The sequence below is a fragment of the Coregonus clupeaformis genome, chromosome 4 (assembly GCF_020615455.1).
Source record: "Coregonus clupeaformis isolate EN_2021a chromosome 4, ASM2061545v1, whole genome shotgun sequence".
NCBI classification, from domain to species: Eukaryota; Metazoa; Chordata; class Actinopteri; order Salmoniformes; family Salmonidae; genus Coregonus; species Coregonus clupeaformis.
In genome coordinates this window covers 3299851-3322941 of record NC_059195.1, presented here as the reverse complement: position 1 = coordinate 3322941, position 23091 = coordinate 3299851, and the positions used below count along the sequence as shown (strand labels likewise).

At 44.5% G+C, this 23091-nt stretch overlaps 1 protein-coding gene across 1 annotated transcript in view; it reads right to left on the bottom strand.

The window, feature by feature from the left end:
* Positions 1-23091, bottom strand: part of LOC121550935 (tomoregulin-2) — a 151389-nt gene that overhangs the window by 85266 nt on the left and 43032 nt on the right. Inside the window, exon 3 of the mRNA XM_041863392.2 lies at positions 7491-7620. Within this exon, the coding sequence (XP_041719326.1) occupies positions 7491-7620 (130 nt within the window). The remainder of the gene's footprint in view (positions 1-7490; positions 7621-23091) is intronic.

Genomic DNA, 23091 nt, shown 5'->3' with positions numbered 1-23091 from the left:
TGTGGGACCTTATATAGACAGGTGTGTGCCTTTCCAAATCATGTCCAATCAATGGAATTTACCACAGGTGGACTCCAATCAAGTTGTAGAAACATATCAAGGATGATCAATGGAAACAGGATGCACCTGAGCTCAATTTCGAGTCTCATAGCAAAGAGTCTGAATACTTATGTAAATAAGGTATATATTGCAAATATTTCAAAAAAACTGTTTTCGCTTTGTCATTACGGGGTATTGTGTGTAGATTGCTGAGGAATTATATATATTTTTAATCCATTCTAGAATAAGGCTGTAAAATAACAACATTTGGAAAAAGTAAAGGTGTCTGAATACTTGCCGAAGGCACTGTATGCTAATGTTTAACTGCACTCCACAGTGCAGCACCACCACTCAATCTGATGGAGGAACAGTAGCATCCCATGCCTCTCAGCTACCATTAACTCTCTGTTAGCTCTTTGTTAGCCTAGCAGTAGCTTGGTAAATACCAGCTTATCCGTAACCCAGAGGTAAACAAACTCAACATCTATCCTTTACCTCAATTCTAAAAGTATAACAAAATTGACTGTCTCTTCTTGAAAAACATGTTGAAAACATTATTTCACCTTAAATTCCTATTACTAACAACTCAAAGAACTTCCAATCATTCTACCAGACAGTCAAGGGACTGTTTGTGTCCAAAAATTAATATTAAATTACATTGAAATGAATGCGTTTTCAGGTGGTGTGTAGAGCAATCCCACTGGGCACAGACATCAGTTCAACGTCTAGTATTGATTTACATTTGGTTGAGTTGTCAACTAACGTGAATTCAGTGTGAAATCAAGAAAACATTTCACCATGTCATAGGATTTAGGTTAAAAGTTGGGTGAAAAAAAGACGAAATGACCTTACACAAATCCAGTCAGTTTTACACGTTGATTTAATGTCATCACATTGATTTTGGGGGGGTTGAAATGACGTGTAAACAATGTAGATTCAAACAGTGCCGTTTTTATTACTATTATAGGAAATAAAGTTAGAGTACCACAACACTGAACTGCAGTAACCCAAAAGGACACAAATGATGTAAATTGATGCAGAAGGGCTGTCAAAACATGCTACACCAGCCGGTTGAAAATAGGGTTAAGAAATAAAAGATGATACAACTTGAACTTGGCAAAATTACCGATAAGTGTCGTGTTTTGAGTCATAAACAATGCAAAACCAGGACTGGAACTTTTAAGCAACTTTTTAACATTGTCTTCTTCCTTACAAAAACTCTCTCTACAGAGTCACCCAAATGTGATTATCTTGGTGAAATGGTACTTTTTAAAAATAACTCACATTTCAGAAGTACACGTTGGTAGCCTAAAGAAATGCATGTGAGTACATGCCTCAGTAGCATGGTAGCATGACTAGGAACCTTGGCTCTGTGTCCTTTTTGCCATTTGGCAGAGACAGCAGATCCCGACGTCTGGCCTTTCGGCCTTGGCTCTGATCACACAGGGCTGCTGGGAGGACAGAGCCCTGCTGTCACATGGCTGTCAGACGTGTTTACTGAGGTAAACAATAACAAGGACCCTGGCTGTGTTGTCAACATGTAGGCTACAGTACAAATAAGCCAGTGTACTGATGGAGACCAGACCTGTTTACATGTAAACACAGGTGTTCATGGAGACAGGGTAGCCTATCAGAGAACAGAGATGCCTGGATACTAGACAGCCAATTATAATTTTGATGTGGATAGATGGGGTTCGAACCATCCAATCAGAGGTTGTTAAGATATGCCTGGACATACAGTATCACATTGTCCAGCCATATCATAACAACAAACATACAAACATATCACATTCACTGACAGTCCATTCCAGAGTTTAACATGAGTCCTACTTTATCATGAACAATTCAAGCACAAAGGAAACCATATGGGGGAACATATTGGCATGTTATCGATATACATCCATCACAGCGTGTGATGTTTTCTCTAGAGGTAGTGAAGTAGATGGAGTGAGTGAGTAGGCAGATGAAGGCTTGAGTCACAGCTCTTATTTAAGCCATGAAAGGAACTACCCACTGGGCACACCACATCATTTCAAAGTGGAGAATTGGGTAATATTTGGTTGATATGTTGATCAATGAGATTATAAACTATTTTCACCCACTCAATAATATAGTCAAAATGTGTTGAATTCCCAATGTGATATCACTGTACTTTCAACCATTTAAAAGCACAACAAAGTTCAAATGGGAATGCAATGTTAGATATTTTGTTTATTTACACAACAACTTAATGTGCTATCACTGTACTTCATCTACTAGCACAACCAAAATGACCTGGACTGCAATTGAGAATATTTAAGTACATGGTTCAAGTGGTCATTGCCGTTTGAGATTCTGCGCAGATTATTATAGCAATTGTGAAGATCTTCCCAGACCTGCAACATTTGCATGCTACTTTGAACATGCACACTTTCTATGATTACATAAGAATACATTTATTGTTACAGTAACCTCAAAATGTGGCCATGGATGTGTTACTCATTTTAAAGTTGAATAAATACTGTTACATTAGTTTGTAAAACAGCCTTAACTTTAGGCTATTTACATATTACAAGAGTAATATGTAATTGTGTTTAGTTGACAATACAACCAAATATCAACATTTAAAGGAAAAAAGTATTTGATCCCCTGCTGATTTTGTACGTTTGCCCACTGACAAAGAAATGATCAGTCTATAATTTTAATGGTAGGTTTATTTGAACAGTGAGAGACAGAATAACAACAACAAAATCCAGAAAAACGCATGTCAAAAATGTTATAAATTGATTTGCATTTTAATGAGGAAAATAAGTATTTGACCCCCTCTCAATCAGAAAGATTTCTGGCTCCCAGGTGTCTTTGATACAGGTAACTGAGCTGAGATTAGGAGCACACTCTTAAAGGAGTGCTCCTAATCTCAGTTTGTTACCTGTATAAAAGACACCTGTCCACAGAAGCAATCAATCAATCAGATTCCAAACTCTCCACCATGGCCAAGACCAAAGAGCACTCCAAGGATGTCAGGGACAAGATTGTAGACCTACACAAGGCTGGAATGGGCTACAATACCATCGCCAAGCAGCTTGGTGAGAAGGTGACAACAGTTGGTGCGATTATTCGCAAATGGAAGAAACACAAAAGACCTGTCAATCTCCCTCGGCCTGGGGCTCCATGCAAGATCTCACCTCGTGGAGATGCAATGATCATGAGAACGGTGAGGAACCAGCCCAGAACTACACGGGAGGATCTTGTCAATGATCTCAAGGCAGCTGGGACCATAGTCTACAAGAAAATAATTGGTAACACACTATGCTGTGAAGGACTGAAATCCTGCAGTGCCCGCAAGGTCCCCCTGCTCAAGAAAGCACATATACAGGCCCGTCTGAAGTTTGCCAATGAACATCTGTATGATTCAGAGGAGAACTGGGTGAAAGTGTTGTGGTCAGATGAGACCAATATCGAGCTCTTTGCTATCAACTCAACTCGTTGTGTTTGGAGGAGGAGGAATGCTGCCTATGACCCCAAGAGCACCATCCCCACCGCCAAACATGGAGGTGGAAACATTATGCTTTGGGGGTGTTTTTCTGCTAAGGGGACAGGACAACTTCACTGCATCAAAGGGACGATGGACGGGTCCATGTACTGTCAAATCTTGGGTGAGAACCTCCTTCCCTCAGCCAGGGCATTGAAAATGGGTCGTGGATAGGTATTCCAGCATGACAATGACCCAAAACACACGTCCAAGGCAACAAAGGAATGGCTCAAGAAGAAGCACATTAAGGTCCTGGAGTGGCCTAGCCAGTCTCCAGACCTTAATCCCATAGAAAATCTGTGGAGGGAGCTGAAGGTTCGAGTTGCCAAACGTCAGCCTCGAAACCTTAATGACTTGGAGAAGATCTGCAAAGAGGAGTGGGACAAAATCCCTCCTGAGATGTTTGCAAACCTGGTGGCCAACTACAAGAAACGTCTGACCTCTGTGATTGCCAACAAGGGTTTTGCCACCAAGTACTAAGTCATGTTTTGCAGAGGGGTCAAATACTTATTTCCCTCATTAAAATGCAAATCAATTTATACCATTTTTGACATGTATTTTTCTGGATTTTGTTGTTGTTATTCTGTCTCTCACTGTTCAAATAAACCTACCATTAAAATTATAGACTGATCATGTCTTTGTCAGTGGGCAAACGTACAAAATCAGCAGGGGATCAAATACTCTGAGCCACTGGCTTAATCCTATTCTTTAACTTTAATTTTTGGTTGAGATCGAGACCTGAATGCAACATATAATTTGTTAACTAATCATTAGTTAATTAATAGGACTCTATCAAACCAAATCAAACTTTAAATGAACTTTAAATACAGTTCGATTTGATTATGTCACATTCTTTAACTTAGATATTTGGTTGAGCTGGAGACGTGAATCCAACATCTACATTTTTTATTTGTAGACAAAATGGATTTAATGCCAGACACAGTGGCACAGACGGAACTATTCAAGGAGACATCTCCTTTGAATGTTGATATTTGGTTGCGTTGACAACCAAACACAATTTAATATCACTTTTGCAATTCCATTTGAAATCAACCAAAGCTTGAAAACCTACGCCTATATGAATTGTAAATGTTTTGTTGAATCCTGGGTTGAATTTAAACAATAGGTGTTGATGACTTCCCAAATGCTATTTAGGCCTAAATAGCATCATTGATGATATATGATTGATAAAGTATGGTTACATTTCATTTGCTCTGTTAAGCCTATCATTTGGAATGACTTTGATAGCAACAGTGAATCTATTAAGTGGAGATTTCTCAACAATCGTTCTCACGATACCACATTGGTAACAGTCGGTGACAAATATCAAAACTAAGCAGGGCTGGGTTTGCTTAAAACCCTGGGTAGGAGACTAAAGGGTAGCTCTAGATAGATCATTAGAAGGTGCTGCCCAGCCTATAGTTTTATTTTTATTATAGTGGATATTACGTTGAAGATCTGACGTTGTTTCAAAGGTACACATTCAACATAGGTTTACAAGGTTTGGCAATGTTGAAAATTGGGAAATATGATGACATAATCCTGTGGTTGAAATGTCACCCTCAAAACAACAGTTTACTTTGATGACTTTTTTCAAATCCAATGTGTTTTCCACGTAGATTCCACGTCACAGTACGTTGACAACTTACGTTGAAGCAATGTTTATTTAACCAGTTTGTGCCCAGTGGGTAGTACACTGGAAATGGGAAAGAGACTGACAGCCTATTCCTTTGTTCATTCTGTGACTGGTTTGTTTCCAACAGGGATGTCCAACACCAGTCCTTGAAAGGTACTGTGTGCAGGCTTTTGTTCCAGCCCATGACCACATCATCACGTTTATAAAAGCATTTTGTTGGTCTAATGGGGTGTCAAGTTAATTGTAACTTTTTAGGTATGTTGACTTATATTGAATGGAGAAAAAAAGTCAACAGGCAAGGTGTTGAATTCAAGAGGGTAACAGGTGAAATGTCTGTCAACCTGAGTTCAGCACTTCACACGTTTCTTAAAACACATGACCCATGTCAATCGAGATATCAGTGTGTGAACGCATTCACTCGCCCCTCGATTATTTATCTGATGTGTAGTGATGTAGGTAAAGGGTGAGGAAGAATCGACAAAGAAAATAAAGAGAGAGGGAGAGAAAGGTGGATGGAATAGGCAAGATGGAGGGTAATAACTTTCTTGTGCTCTGTACTCCCTTCTTTGTTCCTGTCGTTTGTTTTTAAGACCACTTCCAAGAGTGACTGGCCGGTCCATAAATTGTGTCTAATTTGATTTTACCACACACGCTCTTGACGTGACAGTGAAGAATGGAGTGAAATAAAGGGAAAGAAAGACGGAGGGGATGAGGGGGCTAGGTGTGGAGGAGGGGAGCGAGCTGTCAGCCTATTCTCATCACTAGCACGCCTGTTCTGCCGAGGCACGACCACATTCCTTTTGTGTTCTGATGCTTGTTTCTCGAAATTAGCTCTTATCACGTGGAAAAAGCCATTCTCTCATTCAAAAAGACACACAAACATGCACGCACACATACACACACACACACACACACACACACACACACACACAGGAAATCACAAACACACAAGCAATTTACAGAGAGTTAAGAGCTTCCATGTGAGTCAGGCGAGAAGGTGACGTTTTTTCTTGCGAAATAAATCACAAACACACACACAACCCACTCCAAATCCTACTGTGTTCTCTATGAGTGTGGTGTGGACCGCTGAGCTATATGAGTGTTTAAAGTCCCTTAAGTGGAGTTGACCAGGCTGGCAGTGAGGTTAACTGAGTCAGCGACACCCCCAGAGTGCTACTCTAGCCCACCAGTGAAACTTTGAGTGAAGCCAACATGTTCCCCTTGCCAAAGATTCACTTTGGTCAGACATCAAATGGAAGAAAAAGGACTGAAACAGGGAGGGACTAAAACATTTTCTGTTGGATACCCTAATGAACACGACCCTTACTAGATTTTAAACGCTAGACTAAGTCGACATGCTTGTAGGTTCTTATCTTGAATAAAGGAATCGTGGGATAATCCTAGATTACTGTAGCGGTGAACATGGCACAAATAGTCTAATACCCTTTTCACACTATTGTGCTGACCCAAACCATGCTGTGCTGGCTCTGATATTTTCTTCTCACATAGTCCTTTCCAGCACGGTTCCAACAACCTTGGTGGATGCTGAACCAGGCCAACAAAGTGCAGCTTGACTCGGCTTGGCGCCTTCTCTAAGTTTCATGCTACAATAGTAACTCTGATGGAGTAAAGTATTGTGGATGATGGCAGTTTGGTTTTATATTTTGACAATGGAATGCAGGAGAGTGTAGTGGCTTCAAACAATTGTTCAACTTTTTATAGGCACTTCCTTCAGACACCTTTACAGAGAGTTTTTGGTTCAAATCTAACATTGGGCACACAAGAACTCTTGAGCGAGGCATTTAACGAAGCACTTGTAAGTAATAGGCATGTGTGACCTCGCTTTAGGAAAGTCCCTTTCCCTGAACTCTATTGTGCCTTGAAAAGTGGTTGAGTGGCCGGCCTTGCAGGTGTCAATAATTCTACCTAGCTTTTAGTGAGAGAGAGAGAGAGAGAGAGAGAGAGAGAGAGAGAGAGAGAGAGAGAGAGAGAGAGAGAGAGAGAGAGAGAGAGAGAGAGAGAGAGAGAGAGAGAGAGAGAGAGAGAGAGAGAGAGAGAGAGAGAGAGAGAGAGAGAGAGAGAGAGAGAGAGAGAGAGAGAGAGAGAGAGAGAGAGAGAGAGAGAGAGAGAGAGAGAGAGAGAGAGAGAGAGAGAGAGAGAGAGAGAGAGAGAGAGAGAGAGAGAGAGAGAGAGAGAGAGAGAGAGAGAGAGAGAGAGAGAGAGAGAGAGAGAGAGAGAGAGACTGCATGCATATTAACATGTGGCGTAAATGTCCATCCTTGAGATGCTACATAGGCTACGTACCGACAGGACAAGAGCCCTCTGACACCACCAGCACTTCAGACTGCTGCTTGCAGGCGTCCCTGCGTAGATAACACTCGTTCTGGTAGTTCTCATTGTTGGAGCCACACACTGGGACGTAGTCATTGTTGCACTGCAGAGAGAGAGTAAAGGTTAAGGTTACGGTCAGATTACTAAATTAATCATCCATCTCGACTCTCCACATAATACAGTATAAATTCCTATACACAAGCTTATGCATCCATAACATATTTCTTTATGTGTGTCTATATGGATTTCATACTAATGCAGTGTTTATACATAGGAAAGGTAGCTCTTGTACAATGCACAGAACTATACCACCATCTCTATATTCTAGGCCTACGGCACTATATAACATGTAAACTGTAGGCTAATGTATATACAATACAGTATCTCTATCGTCATGTTGGTTCCACTTTAAATCATTTCAGTAAGCTTTGGGAAAACTGTTCTAAACAAAAAGCCACTGCAAATACTGTATAGGCTTGTAGCTCAGTAACACATTGACTGGAAAAGCAAACCATAAAACAATATGTCACCGCCATGTGTGACATCACAAGGATACCTTCGGGCCCACAGTTTGGGTCCTATAGGACAGGAGCTAGACTGTCTCTTACAGGCCCCTGGTGGCCCCTAATAGATGAACAATGTGCAGGTCTACACAACGGAAAAACGCACAGTAGGCTGTCATTTCATCTGTTCACACTCTGGCAGAACACTGCACACATACACACATGCACACACACACATATACGCACACACACACAGTCTGTCGACTGCCAAGAGCAGCACAAAAATATCCATGCCATCGATTCTAGAGCCTGGATGCGGCGCAGGGCTACAGAGCGACGATCATTTTTAACTGGCTGAGAGAGTAAGGGAGGGCGCCATAATGCAGGAGGGGAGGAACAGAGGGTTGGCTCCTGATCAAAGAGAGAGAAAGAAAGGGAAGGAGAACGAGAGAGAGAGTGAGTGGGAGTAGAGGAAAGAAGAGACTTGGAGATAGAAAGCAAGGGAGAAAAAAGAAGATGAGGAGGGTGAGGACAAGTGAAGGGGAGAGGAGTGGAGAAACATAGGATTGGAAGAAAGAAGGAGAATGGGAAGAAATTAGAGACAGACAAAAGAAAGGAAGGGAAATAAGTAACTGAGCTGTTTGAAAAAGAGCTGGGGAACACAGTAAAATATAAATAATTAGAGAGCTCAAGGATGGAGGGAAGAACTCTCCCCTTCTCTCTCCCTCCCCATTTTCAAGAGAAAGAAAGTATGGCCAATTCTACAGAGAGGGCCTGGGTGCCTTACACTGAACGTTTTCATCCTCCTCTCCCTCTCTCTCCATCTGGCTCAGTGTTTTTTAACACCAGGGACGTCTTTTGATGCAACTGAAGGAAAGATGTCCGGCAAGACCCTGCGGGTGTCTTGGAGTGTGCCTGTTTCTCTGTAAAGCCTCCCCTAGTCTGATCATCTCCCTATCTCTCTCTCCCCTAAGGGGAGTGAGGGGGATTTAAATATCCATATCTTAGGGAGGCAGGCATGGGAGGAGGAACCGTGTGAATTAGGCCCCCATCTCAGAGTACAGCTATGTAGGCACAAAGATGCCGCTGAGCCTCAATGTCTCACAGTTCTCAGCTGCCCAGTTTGGCTCTCATCCTTTTCAATAAGGCGGGATGGTGGAGAGGAGGGAGAGAGGAGGAGAGGGAGAAAGAAAGAAGGCATGCAGGGAGATAAACAGGCAATGGGGGTGAGATGAATCAGAGAGACGTGGGATGAAGCTACGGAGGGATATGAGGAAGTGGGGATCGAGGGAGAGGGAGAGGGGTGAATGAGAAGGAAGGGATGAATGAGAAGGAAGGGTTGGAGAGAGGAACAGACAGAAGGTGAGAGAATTTGATCCCCTGCTATGCTCTGCAGTGAGCAAAAGCGATGGGCTAAGGCCATATGGCACGGCCTTCTGCGCCCACACTGGGCCTTACAAAACGGACCACACCTCTGAACGGAACTTCAACCCTCCACTGTGACAAAACCTGGAGCACAGGGCAGCTATTCAACTACCTACATGGTAATGGAGTGTGGTATTGTCCATAGGCGGGTGTGTGTGTGTGTGTGTGTGTGTGTGTGTGTGTGTGGATCTGTTTAACTATACTTGTGGGGACCAGAAGTCCCCACAAGAATAGTAAACAAACAAACATTTTACCAACTGGGGACATTTTGTTAGTCCCCACAAGGTAAAATACTATTTCTAGAGGGTTTAGGGTTAAGGTTAGGATTAGTGTTAGGGTTAGATTTAGGTTTAGGGTTAGGAGCTAGGGTTAGTTTTAGGGTTAGGTTTAGGATCTAGGGTTAGGTTTATGGTTAGGGTAAAGGTTTTCGGGTTAGGGTTTGTGTGTGTGTCCATGCATGTGTGTGTCTTTGCCCATCTACATTCATCATCGACATCCCATCCCATTGTATCTGCTGGCTGAGCTGTTGTTCCCAAATACACCTGCAGGGGCTGCTGTGGCTCTGCCTTGTGAGCAACTTCCCCTGCCGCCCCAACCTCCCCTCACTTCCTCTATATTACGGCAGAGAAATAAGGCACGGACATGTAGACCTGTTGTCTACCAGCCTGTGAAACTGTCCTGGCACACAATCATTCAGGGCCAGGGCACATTGTACACTATGTAGAAAAGGCCTCCTTGCCATTGCAGGTGACATCACACAAAGCGTTCGCAAATATTGCAAACATTGTCACTCGACACACACTCCCATGCTGCACATCAAATAACGTTGGACATAGCAGTTGTCTGATAAGGTTGAACATAAAAGGCAGAGCGCAAGAGAGACATAGAGAGAGGAAGTAAGGGATGAAGAAGGGAAAAGGGAAAAGGAGGAGAGAGAAAGACAGGAAGAGGAGTGAAAAGATAGAGATAAAAATAGGTGAGAAGGAGAGAGAGAGCGAGAGAGCGAGAGAGAGAGAGAGAGAGAGAGAGAGAGAGAGAGAGAGAGAGAGAGAGAGAGAGAGAGAGAGAGAGAGAGAGAGAGAGAGAGAGAGAGAGAGAGAGAGAGAGAGAGAGAGAGAGAGAGAGAGAGAGAGAGAGAGAGAGAGAGAGAGAGAGAGAGAGAGAGAGAGAGAAGAAGCATCACTGTCTGTATACTTATAAGAAAGGGACCAAGTGCATTTTAGTGTGTGAAAATCCAAGAGGTAGAGGAATCTGAAACCCGTATAAACCAAACATGACAGCCCATCAGCATCAATAAACGAAAGAGTAAATGAATCAACTACCCATCTATTTATCCAACCATCCATTGAAATTGGTATCCATCTACACCCATCTACCCATGAATAAAAGCAGGGCTAGCTATTCACAGAAGGCTTTGCAGGGACAGACAATTAAATTCAGACAAGTCGAATCAGCCAGTGGAGACAGATATAAAAATATGATTAGGGAATGGAACTGTGGCTCTGTAAAACTGGTTGGCTACGTCCCAAATGGCACCCAATTCCCTTCATAGTGCACTACTTTTGAACAGGGCCCATATGGCTCTGGTTAAAATGTGTGCACTATGTAGGGAATAGAGTGCCTAAGCTACAGGACTGTTTCGCTAGCACAGACTGGAATATGTTCCGGGATTCATCCGATAACATTGAGGAGTTTACCACATCAGTCACCGGCTTCATTAATAAGTGCATCGACGACGTCGTCCCCAAAGGAGCGGGACACTAATCCAGACCCTTATAATAAATGCCGCTACGACCTCCGATGAGCCATCCAAAAGGCAAAGCGTCAATACAGGACAAAGATTGAATCCTACTACAGCAGCTCTGACATTCGACGTATGTGTCAGGACTTGCAAAATAACACGGATTACAAAGGGAAACCCAGCCGCAAGCTACGAGCCTACCTGACGAGCTAAATGCCTTCTATGCTCGCTTCGAGGCAAGCAACACTGAACCATGCATGAGAACACCGGCTGTTCCGGACGACTGTGTGATCTTGCTCGCCGTAGCCGATGTGAGTTCTTACTCACATCGGAACAACCTTTAAACAGGTTAACATTCGCAAGGACGCGAGGCTAGATGGAATACCAGGACACGTACTCAGAGCATGCACTGACCAGCTGGCTAGTGTCTTCACTGACATTTTCAACCTATCCCTGACCCGATCTGTAATACCAACTTGTTTCAAGCAGACCACCATAGTCCCCATGCCCAAGAATGCCAAGGTAACCTGCCTAAATGACTATCGCCCAGTAGCACTCACATTTATAGCCATGAAATGCTTTGAAAGGCTGGTCATGGCTCACATCAATGCCATCATCCCAGACACCCTGGACCCACTCCAATTCACATACTGCCCCAAAAGATCCACAGATGACGCAATCTCTATAGCACTCCACACTGCCCTCACACACATGGACAAAAGGAATACCTATGTAAGAATTATGTTCCTTGACTACAGCTCAGCATTCAACACCATAGTCCTCTCCAAGCTCCGGACCTTGGGACTATACACCTCCCTCTGCAACTGGATCCTGAACTTCCTTACGGGCCGACCTCAGGTGGTGAGGGTAGGTGACAACGCATCCGTCATGCTGACCATCAACACGGGGGCAGTGTGTGCTTAGTCCCCTCCTGTAATCCCTATTCACCCATGACTGCGTGGCCACGCATGACTCCAACACCATCATCTAGTTCGCTGATGTCCCGACGGTGGTAGGCCTGATCACCGACGACGATGAGGCAGCCTATAGAGAAGGTCAGAGACCTGGCAGTGTGTTGCCATGACAACAACCTCTCCCTCAAGCCAAAGGTGCTGATCGTGGACTTCAGAAAACGGAGGGGCGAGCACGCCCCCATCCACATCGATGGGGCTGTAGCGGAGTGGTTTGAGTGCTTCAAGATCCTCGGTTTCCACATCACTAGGGAATTAACATGGTCCATACACACCCACACAGATGTGAAGAGGGCACGACAGAGCCTCCTCCCCCTCTGGAGGCTAAAAATATTTGGCATGGGCCCTCAGATCCTCAAAAAGTTATACAGCTGCACCATTAAGAGCATCTTGACTGGCTGCATCACCACTTGGTATGGCAACTGCAAGGCACAAGATCACAAGGCGTTACAGAGGGTGGTGAGTACGGCCCAGTACATCACTGGGGCCAAGCTCCCTGTCATCTAGGACCTCTATACCAGGCGGTGTCAGAGGAAGGCCCAAGAAATTGTCAAAGACTCCAGCCACCCAAGCCATAGATGTGCTCTTGCTATCGCACGGCAAGTGGTACCAGTGCACCAACAGGACCTTGAACAGCTTCTACCCCCAAGCCATCAGACTGCTAAACAAGACTGCTAAATAGCTAATCGGACTACATGCATTTACCTTTTTTGCACTCTCTCTTGCACACACACTGGACTCTAACCACACACTCACACATACTAGATACGCCCACACGCACATTACACGCGCACACATGCATACTGGCGCCACACATACACACTCACACACACACACACCATGCTGCTACTGTCTATTATCTATCCTGTTGCATAGTCACTTTACCCCTACCTACAGTATGTGTATATAGCTACCTCAATTACCTCGTACATCAACTCAGTACTGCTACTCCCTGTACATAACCATGTTATTTTTTACTTGTTATTGTTATTCTGTATTCACTGTGTATTTATTCCTCATGTCACTATTTCTATCTATATATTTTGTATCTTTATCTTTAACTCTGCATTGTTGGAAAATTACCCATTTGTAAACATTTAACTGTTAGTCTACACCTGTTATTTACGAAGCATGTGAGAAATACAATTTCATTTGCAAGAATATTCCTGTGTATGAGTCGTCAGGAACTCGCCTGATGGTCCCAAAGAAACATTCTCCAAAAAAACATTTTTTTAAAATCAGGCCTATAATCCTGTTTTAATGTTACTCCTGAATCACTGTGATCAATAAAATAGTTTTTATTGAGTGTACTTAACAGAGCTGAGATTTACCTCAAAGTTAATTCACCCTATCGCTTACACCTATCCAGTTGTTTCAGATCTACACAAGTGCCTAGGGAGAAGGGGTTAGTGTTTGCTTCTGTACAGGGCCTAACTATAATGGCCCAATAAGGACTGAGGGATATCGCTATTGCGACAGTAGTTAGGGCGTTCGTCATTAGTGCTGGTAACTGCATTGTTGGTTAAGGGCTTGTAAGTAAGCATTTCACTGTAAGGTCTACATCTGTTGTATTCGGCGCATGTGACAAATAAAATAACATTTGATTTGATTTGGCCTAGGTTCGAGACCTGATAGGAACCTGCACTACTCTCACATTCTTAGCAATATATACAGTACTGAACAAAAATATAAACGCAACATGTAAAGTGTTTCATGAGCTGAAATAAAATATCCCAGAAATGTTCCATATGCACAAAACGCTTATTTAAAGTGCCTTCGGAAGGTATTCAGACCACTTGACTTTTCTAACATTTTGTTACGTTACATCCTTATTAAAAAATTTATTAAATAGTTTTTTTCCCTCATCCATCTACACACAATACCCCATAATGACAAAGCAAAAACAGGTTAAGAATTTTTTGCTAATTTATAATAAATTAAATACTGAAATATGACATTTACATAAGTATACAGACCCTTTACTGAGTACTTTGTTGAAGCACCTTTGGTAGCGATTACAGTATCGATTCTTCTTGGGTATGACGCTACAAGCTTTGCACACTTGTATTTGGGGAGTTTCTCCCATTCTTCTCTGCAGATCCTCTCAAGCTCTGTCAGGTTGGATGGGGAGCGTTGCTGCACAGCTATTTTCAGGTTTCTCCAGAGATGTTAGATCGGGTTCAAGTCCAGGCTCTGGCTGGGCCACTCAAGGACATTCAGAGACTTGTCCCGAAGCCACTCCTGCGTTGTCTTGGCTGTTTGCTTAGGGTCGTTATCATGTTGGAAGGTGAACCTTCGACCCAGTCTGAGGGTCTGAACGCTCTCGAGTAGGTTTTCATCAAGGATCTCTCTGTACTTTGCTCCGTTCATCTTTGCCTCGATCCTGACTAGTCTCCCAGTCCCTGAAAAACATCCCCACAGCATGATGCTGCCACCACCATGCTTCACCATAGGGATGGTGTCAGGTTTCCTTCAGATGTGACGTTTGGCATTCAGGCTAAAGAGTTCAAGCTTGGTTTCATCAGAACAGAGAATCTTGTTTCTCATGGTCTGAGAGTCTTTAAGTGCCTTTTGTCAAACTCCAAGTTGTCACGATCGTCGTAATGAACAGACCAAGGCGCAGCGTGATGAACGAACATGTTTAACTTTATTATCTTTAGTGATAATAGAACACAATCAACAAAACAAGAAACGACTCGTGAAGTCCACGGTAACAATGACCGAACACGGAACAAGAACCCACAAACACAAAGGGAAAATAGACAGTATAAATATGGCTCCCAATCAGAGACAACCAACGACAGCTGACACTCGTTGCCTCTGATTGGGAGTCACTCTAGCCAACATAGAAATAAACACAACAGAATTACCAACATAGAAATAAACACATAGAATGAACACACCCTGGCTCAACATATAGAGTCCCAGAGCCAGGGTGTGACAGACTGCGACCGCGCCTCAACCTGAACAAAACAGGGGAGGGCTGGGCGGGCATACCTCCTCGGCGGCGGTTCTGGCTCCGGCCTTGACCACCACCCTCCAATAAACCCCCCATAGCGCCCCTGGTCCAGTCTGGCCCCGCCGGCTGGAGCTGAACTGGACTTAGCAGGAGCGGTTAGCTTCAGCTCCATAGTGGAGCAGTTGACCGGTACCTTACCAGGCACCGGTGACCCAGGCACGGGTTGTGCTGGACTGACGACGCGCACCCCTGGCTTGGTGCGTGGAGGAGGAACGGGCCTTACCAGGCTGGGCGACGCGCACCCCTGGCTTGGTGCGTGGAGGAGGAACGGGCCTTACCAGGCTGACGACTCGCACCCTGGCTTAGTGCGTGGAGGAGGAACGGGCCTTACCAGGCTGGACGACTCGCACCCCTGGCTTAGTGCGTGGAGGAGGAACGGGCCTTACCAGGCTGACGACTCGCACCCCTGGCTTGGTGCGTGGAGGAGGGACGGGCCTTACCAGGCTGACGTCTCGCACCCCTGGCTTAGTGCGAGTAGCAGGAACAGGCCTTACCAGGCTGACGTCTCGCACCCCTGGCTTAGTGCGAGTAGCAGGAACAGGCCGGGCCGGGCTGGCGACGCGCACCGTAGACTTGGTGCGAGTGGCAGGAACAGGCCGGGCCGGGCTGGCGACGATGCACCGTAGACTTGGTGCGAGTGGCAGAACAGGCCGGGCCGGGCTGGCGACGCGCACCGTAGACTTGGTGCGAGTGGCAGAACAGGCCGGGCCGGGCTGGCGACGCGCACCGTAGACTTGGTGCGAAGTGGCAGGAACAGGCCGGGCCGGGCTGGCGACGCGCACCGTAGACTTGGTGCGAGTGGCAGGAACAGGCCGGGCCGGGCTGGCGACGAGCACCGTAGACTTGGTGCGAGTGGCAGGAACAGGCCGGGCCGGGCTGGCGACGCGCACCGTGAGACTTGGTGCGAGTGGCAGGAACAGGCCGGGCCGGGCTGGCGACGCACACCGTAGGCTTGGTGCGTGGAGCAGGGACAGGCCGGACTGGGCTGGCGACGCACACCGTAGGCTTGGTGCGGAGAGCAGGGACAGGCCGGACTGGGCTGGCGACGCACACCGTAGGCTTGGTGCGTAGAGCAGGGACAGGCCGGGCTGGGCTGGCGACGCACACCGTAGACTTGGTGCGAGTGGCAGGAACAGGCCGGGCCGGGCTGGCGACGCACACCGTAGGCTTGGTGCGTGGAGCAGGGACAGGCCGGGCTGGGCTGGCGACGCACACCGTAGACTTGGTGCGAGTGGCAGGAACAGGCCGGGCCGGGCTGGCGACGCACACCGTAGGCTTGGTGCGTGGAGCAGGGACAGGCCGGGCTGGGCTGGCGACGCACACCGTAGACTTGGTGCGAGTGGCAGGAACAGGCCGGGCCGGGCTGGCGACGCACACCGTAGGCTTGGTGCGTGGAGCAGGGACAGGCCGGGCTGGCGACGCACACCGTAGCCTTGGTGCGTGGAACAGGGACAGGCCGGACCGGGCTGGCGACGCACACCGTAGGCTTGGTGCGTGGAGCAGGGACAGGCCGAACCGGGCTGTGGAGACGGATAGGAGACCTGGAGTGAAGAGCGGCCACAACCCGTCCTGGCTGAATGCCTACCCTCACACACTCTGTGTGAGGCATCCGCACAGGACGTACAGGGCGGTGTATCCGTAACCTGGTGGCCTTCTGAATCCGCCCCTTTTCTGCCTCCGTCAGCCCCGTCGTCCATGCCGTGTGCCCCCCCCTAAAAATTTTCTGGGGTTGCCTCTCGCCTGTCCGACGTTGACCCGTTTGGCGCCGCTGCTCCTCTCTACGGCGCGCCTCCACCGTCTCTTCTCCCGACGCTTCCTCCCATGTCCAGCCCAAGAGCTGCCCCTGGACACGCTGCTTGGTCGTTGCATGGTGGGTTCTTCTGTCATGATCGTCGTAATGAACAGACCAAGGCGCAGCGTGATGAACGAACATGTTTAACTTTATTATCTTTAGTGATAATAGAACACAATCAACAAAACAAGAAACGACTCGTGAAGTCCACGGTAACAATGACCGAACACGGAACAAGAACCCACAAACACAAAGGGAAAATAGACAGTATAAATATGGCTCCCAATCAGAGACAACCAACGACAGCTGACACTCGTTGCCTCTGATTGGGAGTCACTCTAGCCAACATAGAAATAAACACAACAGAATTACCAACATAGAAATAAACACATAGAATGAACACACCCTGGCTCAACATATAGAGTCCCAGAGCCAGGGTGTGACACAAGTGGGCTGTCATGTGCCTTTTACTGAGGAGTGGCTTCCGTCTGGCCACTCTACCATAAAGGTCTGATTGGTGGAGTGCTGCAGATATGGTTGTCCTTCTGGAAGGTTTTCCCATCTCCACAGAGGAACTCTAGAGCTCTGTCAGAGTGACCATCGGGTTCTTGGTCACCTCCCTGACCAAGGCTTTCTCCCCCGATTGCTCAGTTTGGCTGGGCGGCCAGCTGTAGGAAGAGTCTTGGTGGTTCCAAACATTCTTCCATTTAAGAAAGATGGAGGCCACTGTGTTCTTGGGGACCTTTGATGGTGCAGCAATTTTTCAGTCTCTCGACACAATCCTGTCTCAGAGCTCTACGGACAATTCCTTCAACCTCATGGCTTGGTTTTTGCTCTGACATGCACTGTCAACTGTGGGACCTTATATAGACAGGTGTGTGCCTTTCCAAATCATGTCCAATGAATTTAATTTACCACAGGTGGACTCCAATCAAGTTGAAGGAACATCTCAAGGATGATCAATGGAAATAGGATGCACCTGAACTCAATTTCGAGTCTCATAGCAAATGGGATGAATACTTATGTAAATAAGGTATTTATGTTTTTTAGTTTTAAGAAATGTGCAAAAACATTAAGAAACCTGTTTTCGCTTTGTCATTATGGGGTATTGTGTGTAGATTGCGGAGGATATATATTTTTTTATATATATACATTTTAGAATAAGACTGTAATGTAACAAAATGTGGAAAAAGTCAAGGGGTCTGAATACTTTCCGAAGGCACTATATCTTAAATTTTGAACACAAATTTGTTTACATCCATGTTAGTGAGCATTTCTCCTTTGCCAATATAATCCATCCACTTGACAGGTGTGGCATATCAAGAAGCTGATTAAACAGCATGATCATTACACAGGTGCACCTTGTGCTGGGGACAATAAATGGCCACTCTAAAATGTGCAGTTTTCTCACACAACACACTGCCACAGATGTCTCAAGTTTTGAGGGAGCGTGCAATTGGCATGCTGACTGCAGGAATGTCTACCAGAGCTGTTGCCAGATAATTGAATGTTAATTTCTCTACCATAAGCCGCCTCCAACGTTGTTTTAGAGAATTTGGCATTTATTTCAATTGACTGATTTCCTTATATGAACTGTAACTCCAAAAATATTTTTGTTCAGTATATGTTAATGTAATTATTTGGCAACATTTACAACACCCCTAACAGATATAATTAAAATCAGTAGGATTACCACTTGAGCACAAACTATGACCACATTTCCAGTACCTCTCATAAATTATCAGTATTTATGAATTGTATATAGTTGAGCATCTCTCCATCGTCTTCTTGAAATTAACTTTCAAGTCAATATCAGCTATGTTAAAAGTACACTCAAGAAAAACGATTTAATTGATCTTAGTGTTTCAGGAGTAAAATTAAAACAGGGTCAAATGCTCCACCAACATTAGACCACTATACAGAAAGTCATCAAATGTCAATGATGAGAGAGTAGTCAGATGAACTGATAACTGACACAGACATGGTTGCGTAGCAGAACGATCAGAATGCCGTGAACCAAGAGTTTTTTAGTTCAAATCCCAGGTGAGGACATGCTGAATAATAATTACTATATAAATGAAAATGCACAATGTAATAATGTATGTCAAAGTGTGTCAAATATGTAAGTTGAAAACACTGTAAATGTAAAAAAACACTGTGCATATGTGTCTCTAACCTTGCCAACAGACAAAGAGCAGTGAATGGATCAGTGGTTCACCAATCAAGGCCTTGATGGGCTTGGCAACAGTAACAAGGTGTGACGTGTAATGAAACAATTTTTGAGGGGGATAACGTTTCTTTGGGACCATAAGGTGACAATTGACACACAGAAATATTAATATTTTATATTCTGAGAACATGGCGACCATGTTCTGTATATATTTGGTTGGACATTGATGGAATATTGTCCTAACCCTTTGAAAACTTGACACAGGAATGTTCTTTCAACATTGTCTAGAATATTAGAGAGACTTCCCCTAAAAACCAACTAATCCCTTTGAAAACGACCTACTGTATGTGGCATCGATATGAGTCAGAAACATTTATTTTAGTGTCAAAATTGACAAAAAAGTATAACTCGGATAATGTTGGTCATAAAGTAAGTCTTGTCTAAAAAGAGTTTGGAACCTCAGTGGTCACAACGAGTAAATTAAGGTTGGGTTTGGATTACAATTATGTCAACAATTAATGCCCCCTTTCTCGTTAGATTATAATTACAGTTAGTAGCAGTAGTAGTAGCTAGCAGTGTTAGCTATGACCATGCCTTTGGTTCAAAAATGCATGCTGGGATGCATAGCTATCCATGGTTTGCATGCCCTGCCGAAGGACCCTACCATAGAATAGGTGGTTGCAGTTCTCACAATCTTGCTAGATAGCATCTGACACTACCACTTTTGCGGTCTGTCAACGTCTGTCTGCTGTCATACCTGTGACCAGCGGTGGTGAGTATAGCTAGACACTGCTGGTTATGCATATTTTGATAGCTAATTATTAACTGGCTTACCTGGTTAAATAAAGGTGAAATAAAAATAATGCAAGCGAGGCAGGCTAGCTGACGTTAGTTGGCTACCTCAATACATCGGATTTGGCTTGGAAACACGGTAACATTTCAAAAGGAGGCAAATAATTAGTAGGAAAACCTTTTGTCATGATTGTGATGTTGCCAGATTGACTTCAGCTGCAGTGTAACTTTAGTCAGCTAGCTAACTAAGATGGCGGGAACACCACCGTATTTTAGCTAGCTAACATTAGCATTGCTAGCTATTTTTGACAAACTTTGCCTACTTTAACAAAGGCATCGTATTAGACTCCATTCAGAATGATGGCCAGTATTCTTTTTTGGTCACGTTTATAACAATGGCATGACGTGACGGAAGTGCAAATATAAATTGTATGCAGCTATGGTGCACAGCTAACTCATGTCTGACTACTACAACAGTGTACTAACTAGCAGCAACAAACCCAAACCAACCCATGTCACAGTTGGTTGCATAGTGTAACGGCTGCATAGTGTAGACTGACTGGAGCATCTGTAAAGCATAGAATTAGCTTCCAAATTAGGTTAAGTAATTTTTTCAACTTATGTTTATAATTGAGGGATGATGACAAAATCGTTGACCCTGTTTTTCTGTTAGACAAAGTGCACAGTTGGATGCCAAACTGATCCCCTGGTCATGAACTGTGTACGGATGCCAGGACCTACCAGAAGGAGCCAGGGTGGGTATCATAACATGTCCAACAATGTGATTGCAATGGTTTAGCCACCTCCAAAAATCTTTTCATTCCCTGTTGTCAGGCAAGACCTCAGAATAAAAGTGTGTCATGCAACACAAGTACCCTTGTGACATCGACACCTCCTACGTTGTTGCCAGGGTCTCCCCCTGACTCCTATGAAAAGGACATGCCATCATGAGGCCTCTGATAGTGACCCGAGTTACTGCCCTGATGACACAGACAGCTTCATCAACAACGACAGGTAATGTGTGTTATGTGAAAAGTTGTATTAAAAAATACCCGGCTAGATACATTTGAGAGTTACACTAGAATGGATGTGAAGGCCAACAGTGTTGGACATTCAATTTGTTTAGGTAGATTTCACATCAACTACAACACACATCCTTACTTGACAAAGTGATGTCAATATAAGATCTGTAAGACTTTTGTTTCCTGCACAGAGCAACGAGGTGGGAGACAGCCAGCGCATGGAGGAGGGGCTGGTGCGGAGCCTCTCTGCCCTGGAGGCAGCGGGGGTCAAGATTCACAGCATAGTCACAGATCGACACCCTTCCATCCAAAAGTTCCTGAGGGAAGAGAAGCCTGATATTCTAAATTTCTACGATACATGGCACATTGCTAAAGGTGTGTAGTTTGTTCGTAATGTTGTCTTCACATTCATGTCATTGTTTAGATATTCTCCAGTGTTATGTGCATTACATAATTTGTAAACATTCTCAATGTAATTTCATCTTATTAGGGCTTGGAAAGAAAATAGATGCCCCGGTTAAATCAAAGACCTGTGAGCAAGTTGGACCCTGGAGGAGGAGTATAGTGAACCACTTGCACTGGGCAGCCTCAACCTCGACCTGCGGAGAGGAGAAAGTGGCCAAATGGACGACTGTGGCCAACCATGTGCAGGATGTCCACACACATGATGGCAATGATTTCCCCAACTGCCTGCATCCACCCCTCATCTGTGAAGAGGCTAGGGATTGGCTGAAGCAAAGTAAGCGGATTCATCATTTCTATTCTTCCTCTCTTTGTATATTTGATCCGTCACTGAATGTTGAGTCATCGCTGCACATTTTCTATTCTATAGGCCCTATGGCATATGAAAAACTTACCAACATTGTGCTGGACAAGAGACTGGTCAAGGATGTGGTCAAGCTTAGTCACAACTACCAAACGTCCCGCATCGAAGCATTCCACAGCCTGATACTCAAGTTTGCAACAAGGAATGTGGTCTAATGATGGCGGGACGTTAAAGGAATATTGTCCTTAACCCTCAGAAAACTGGACACAGGAATGTTCTTGCAACGTTCCAATGAAACGTGTCTAGAACATTCATATTGGATAATCTGAGAACATGGCAACCACGTTCTGCTTGAGTTCTGTTAGACATTTAGGGAATGTTCTCCTTCCTCTAACGCCAAAACATGCTAAATAGGTTCTCAGGAGGTTTTGCTACCATACATAGAATGTCCCCCTAACTAACAGAAAACTGGACAGCTAAACATTTGGGGAACATTACGGGTAATATTACAAAAACGTTCTCTCTCCCTAGAATTGTTAGCTGGGAACTTTGTATTTAATTCACAGCTGTGAAAATCAAGAATTCACAATTCTACTGCAATTTATTTTACAGACTATCATAAAGGAATTTTGGACAAGACATGGTCAACTTTCTTTATTAAATGTGTTCCCCATATTGTTGTTGCTCAGCGCATTGGAATGAATGGAATAGTCCCAAAGGTGAAAACTCCACCCACCAGTTGCTACACACAAATTACATTTCGTTCAGGTGGGCCTACGCGGTTCAGCAAACAAAAAAGGAAAGGAGGGGTGCTCAACAATGACAGAAATCATGAGAATGGCTTACAAAGAAAATCTTCCAAAAGGACTAATTCAAGGTAAAAAGGAGTTGGAGCACTCAACAAAAAAGCAGAGATGTATTTATTTTAGCTCACTTTAATCCATTGTACAGAATGTACAGAACAGGTGACTGATGTTTTGACGTCAAGCTGATGTCTTCCTCAGAGTGGAAATTACAAATGCATAAAGTTTGAAAGAAAATAAGTAATATTTTCACCTAGACCTGGTTACATACATGACATAGAGACTGACTTGGCTTAGCTGAGAATGTATTTTTCTGACACTGGAGATAATAGGGAGAGAGATAACGGAGACATATGTGCACAAACATGTGCAGCATAGGAATGAGACAAATGCAGAATGCAATATATTAGATGGGGTTGTGATTGCCAGGGGTTGTCTACTTGAAGATCTCCATAGTTTGACCCCATAGAGCACCATGTCAACCAGTACAAGCTACAACATTGCCGATTAACATTGATATTCTAATCAGCTGCCGCCGGACCCATTATAGCTACATCAATGGCCAATTAC